Here is a 4,794-nt window from a genome sequence, read left to right as displayed (position 1 = left end):
ATAAAATGACAAATAACCATTAAGCTCTTAACAAGTGTTAGTGTAAAAAGTAAAAATAAAGTAATATATATATATATATATATATTATATTTGTATTGTATAATTGAAGAGGATTGCTAGCCAAGTGGCTAACTATTTTTTGGTCCTCAAGGGAATATGGGTCCAATGGCTAACTATTTTTTGGTCCTCAAGGGAATATGGGTCCAAATTTCCTTTTGACCACCTTAAAAAAAAAAAATTGTCTCTTTTGTTGACCCTCTGGCATACAATCCAGTAGGATAATCTGGCCATAAGTACTGAAATTTTTTTAAAGAATGAGGGATGATTTATCTTTTTATATTAAAATTTAATTATATTTTGGTCCCTCAATTTTGTACAGTAAATTTTTATATTTTTTTCGAACAAAGAATTCATAGTTATTTGATTGATTCTTTTTGGCAAATAAATGCTTCAGGGGACTTTCATTGTGATTTTTCCAAATTATTATCTCAACATCTTAATTAAAAAAAAAAAGGAGCTCCACGGAGGGGTAAGTACCCGTCGTCGACGTCAGGAAGAGGCAAAGTAGCTTCCTGATTTAAGCTCCACGACCCTAAGCAAAATATAGGAAACTTAATCAGGCACAAACCACCGGTCACTCCTTCCTTTTCTTTTCATCCCAGATCTCTTCCTCTTTCTGTCAAGCCCTAATCGCTGTATTATATCCTCTCCGAATCTCTCTGCACAACCTAATTCTCCAACAGGTTCGTTCATTTCTACGTTTTGCGACTTCATGAGTTCGATTTCGATATAATTTCTGTGATTCTCAGTACCATCGATTTAACAATGAAGCTCTTCATTTATCTCATCGATTTCTTGATTCTTTGTGTTGCAGAAGGGTATCGTGGTTTATTTCTTTCATAATCAACCATGTTTACCCGAATTTTTGGTAAACCTAAACAGGAAGCCAATGCTTTAACGACTTTGGATAAATTAAACGAGGTTAGTATGATTTGATTGTTGATAAAAATCTGCCCGTGGATCTTTCCCTGGTATAGGAATCATTGTTATCAATTTCTTTCCGTCGGCGATTATTATTTTCGGTGCTTTGTGTTTCTCTGATCATTACTTTCATTTGTCTTGGAATTCGCGTTAGTCTCAATGTAACTCAGCCCGTAAATTGTATTTTGCTCTTGATTTTCTTTTGTCCTTGCATTCTAAAGGACTTAAAAGAGCGATTCGCTTGTCCAAGGGGGATTTCTCTTTTTCAAGATTTCAGATATTACTTTTCTTTATTTGGATTTAGAACATGGCTGCGAGAATAAGAAATCCTACTTTTTGTCAGTTTTCAACTGGTAGCGCTCTATTAGCCTTGTGGGCATTTCATGATCATAGCTGGAGTGATAAACTAATTATTTTCGAACTCATTATTAGAATATTCTTATGTTTTATCGGAGTCTCGGCCACAGTGATCAGCTGTTAGTGGTGCATGATATGCAGAGTAATTTGAGAATATGTTCAAAATTGTTTTTCCGTTGTTCCATTTTTTATTTAAACTGGTGGATCCTGAGTTTTGTAAACCTAGTATTTTTATGCATCAATTCAACCCATCATGTAATTACAAAGTTTATTTTTCTCCTTTATGTCAAGCTTTTGATTTCCTTATAAAGGATACAATATGATTGTTTTCTCCTTTGAATGTATGTTTGTAGACACTTGAAATGCTAGAGAAAAAGGAGAAAGTGCTTATTAAGAAGGCTGCAGCAGAGGTTGAAAAGGCTAAAGAGTTTACAAGGGCAAAAAATAAGAGAGGTATTTTGCAAAACTAACGGATCTTTTTGCCGTTGTGGATTGTAGAACCATCTTCATAACCTGTATCAGTATATCTTTGAAGTATGCAACTTTTTTACCCTGTAATAGACATTGTTTTATTCTTAGGATTTATGAACACGTATTTTGTAGTGGTCAAAAGTCCATGTTTCATTTTTACTGGGTTTGTCAGTATATGGATATGCTTGACAAGTGGATACCTGATTCTTAGGGGATTATTATTATTATTATTAGATTTGGTTTCTGAGTTAAAACTTGTGACATTGCTTTTCTACTCTATGCAGCGGCTATTCAATGTTTGAAGAGAAAGAGGTTATATGAACAGCAAGTAGAGCAGCTTGGGAATTTCCAGTTGCGTATTCATGACCAGGTGGGAATGCAAGTTTTTATTTATTGACGATTCAGACAATGCTTGAGTTTATTGAACTTCTTTTGCATCTTATGGTAATTTGTGGTACAGATGATAATGTTGGAAGGTGCTAAGGCAACCACAGAAACAGTGGATGCATTGAGAACTGGAGCTTCGGCTATGAAAGCTATGCAAAAGGCAACGTATGTGGCATATTATGAAATATTAAATGAATTTCTTCTAGTGATTTTCAAATCTTTATTATCCGATTTCTATTAAACATGAAACTTTTTGATAAATTATAGAATATTTTGTTTTTCTCATCATATCACTTGTACTATTTTCACATTATTGTTTATCTTTATTAATGGAATGCTGATTGTGAATTGTTTATCTTGGTATATTATCTTACAGGAATATTGATGATGTTGACAAGACCATGGATGAGATCAATGAACAGACTGAGAACATGAAACAGATTCAGGAAGCATTGTCAGCTCCAATCGGTGCGGCTGCAGATTTTGATGAGGTCATCTCCTAATCATTTTAATTTTATTTATGTTTGGACAAGACTTATATACGATTCTTTTAGGCGAACTTTTTTGAAGGAGTTGGTGATCTGTGTTGAGTATTAAAGAATATCCGTATATCTTTTTAATTGAAAAACCCTATAAGCAAAGAAAACACATCTGCAATGTCGTGTGAAATATATCTGTGGAGCATTCTAATGCTCTTTGTCTCTTCAGGATGAATTGGAAGCAGAACTTGAAGAATTGGAGGGTGCTGAGTTGGAGGAACAGCTTCTTCAGCCTGCAACTACAGCTCCTGCAGCACCAGTGCAGGTCCCAGCTGGGAGGCAACCTGCTCGCCCTGCTCCTCAGAAACGCACTGCCGAGGAAGATGAGTTGGCTGCTTTGCAAGCCGAGATGGCGCTTTAAGCAGGTCCTTCTTTTCAGCAGTAATGCAATTTAATATGGTTATTTATGTATTTATTTCAGTTAATTAATGTTGCAATTATTTATTGCAATTGAATGGCTTGTGGATGCATCATTTTGTATTGCAATTTGAAATCAGTTCCTTGGATTGCTTTTGCAAGGAAAATGTGGGGATCTTATTTTATCCCCGGTCCCCATTTATAAGTCACTCCTTAGAATTTTTCATTGAAACTAAAGAAAATCTCAAAAAAACAAAAAAACAAAAAAACTTGTTAACTTCATCTGGAAAATTATTTTTCCTACTTAACCCATATTAGATACATCCTTTAAAAAGTTTCATATTTTCCTACATTGACATTGAATGGGGATAAAAGAGAAAAATTATGATAAATAATCAATGTGTGGGTCTGTACAAAAAGAACCACAAAATCCCTCTTCCATGTGTCTTATAAATAGGACCGAGGGAGTAGGCTGTAGTTCTCATTGTAATTGATTTTTCTGCCAGAATTTTGCAGGCGCTGTGCTTGATCACATGTTCCTTTGATAAAGAATTGTAGCAACTGGTATGGAGAATTCTGCTTTTCTCAGCCTCCTTTGTCCCTGTGATTTACTGAACAAACCAGTGGGTGTATATAACGGTGTCAAAAATTGAACAGAAAAGTCCATCGACCTTGCTTCTATACACTCGAACGAGTTGTCTTTTTATCTTGTGTGATGTGTCCAGTGTCTATTGGTAAAATTTACACTGCTTTCTCTCATTTATAGTCCTTGATGGAATGCATTTACTTATATATTTTGGTGTGTATCCTTGATGGAATTAATGTTAGTCTTGGCACTAATCAGCTTTTATCGTCGAACCAGTGTTCAATGAATAAAAAAAGGTTGGTTAGTGAGCGACCTTGCTTGTTTGCTACTGTGAACGGGAGCACATCTCCGGTAGAAAAAACTATCTTTTTTATCATCTCCAAAGTATTTCCTAATTTCACAGATGTCATGGGTCATCGCTTATGGCTGTACGTTTACACCCCCACAACACAACACCACACCCCCCCCCCAAAAAAAAAAAAAACCCCAAAATGGGTACTGACGTGATCCTCTAGACTGTTGTTCCTACAGAGTATGGCAGGGTTTCTACCTTTGTTCACACCTTTCCATGGTCTTTTCATACCCTGAGAAACCAGGCGCGACGCTCTGGGAGAACGGTAAAACTTTTAAAAAGTTGAATTAATAATAATTAAGTTCTTGAAAAAAATTTAAACAATGAGTTATAAAATTCGGACAGTTGTAAATATAAATTTCATTTGCAAACTAAGGTTCTATTTGTTGATTAAAAAAAAAAACTAAGGTTCTATTTGAAATTTAAATATTTTTTATAATTAGAGATTTTGAATTTATAATTATTTGAATAGAAATTTTTAATTTATTTTTTTAAAAAAATTGTTGGGATTTAATTATCATTAATAATCTGCTCTTATGTCTCATTCACCCTTTTCTCTGTTGTATTTTTGTTTGTGCCTTTTATCACTAAGTTACAAATGTATGTTGGGTTAAATTTTATTCATATTTTATGTTTTGTCTTTTTAATACTCAAGAAGTCATGCTACCTTTTAAAGAACTACTCTTAATAGATGTTTCTAGAAGCCAAACTTTTTGTTCTAGGGTACTCATCCTTGTCATCTATGGCGGGACTAATCTAGTTTC

At 34.3% G+C, this 4,794-nt stretch overlaps 1 protein-coding gene across 2 annotated transcripts; it reads left to right on the top strand.

Annotated features, from left to right (window-relative positions):
* Positions 1-546: 546 nt before the first annotated feature.
* Positions 547-3,990, top strand: LOC129322324 (vacuolar protein sorting-associated protein 32 homolog 2). 2 transcript variants are annotated; one of them, XM_054968612.1, is made up of 8 exons: positions 547-743; positions 875-981; positions 1,692-1,791; positions 2,094-2,179; positions 2,270-2,361; positions 2,573-2,687; positions 2,905-3,100; positions 3,609-3,990. In XM_054968612.1, the coding sequence occupies exons 2-7, from the start codon at positions 910-912 to the stop codon at positions 3,094-3,096; spliced, it is 657 nt and encodes a 218-aa protein (XP_054824587.1). In that variant the 5' UTR covers positions 547-743; positions 875-909; the 3' UTR covers positions 3,097-3,100; positions 3,609-3,990. The 2 variants fall into 2 exon arrangements, with proteins under 2 accessions (XP_054824587.1, XP_054824578.1); XM_054968603.1 differs by having other exon boundaries at positions 548-743; positions 3,599-3,990.
* The last annotated feature ends 804 nt before the right edge of the window (positions 3,991-4,794 follow it).

The sequence above is a fragment of the Prosopis cineraria genome, unplaced genomic scaffold, assembly GCF_029017545.1.
Source record: "Prosopis cineraria cultivar Desert tree isolate PC_DT_omini unplaced genomic scaffold, ASM2901754v1 PC1, whole genome shotgun sequence".
Classification (NCBI taxonomy): domain Eukaryota; kingdom Viridiplantae; phylum Streptophyta; class Magnoliopsida; order Fabales; family Fabaceae; genus Prosopis; species Prosopis cineraria.
The sequence above is the reverse complement of the archived record's forward strand: the minus strand, read 5'-3'. Positions and strand labels throughout refer to the sequence as shown.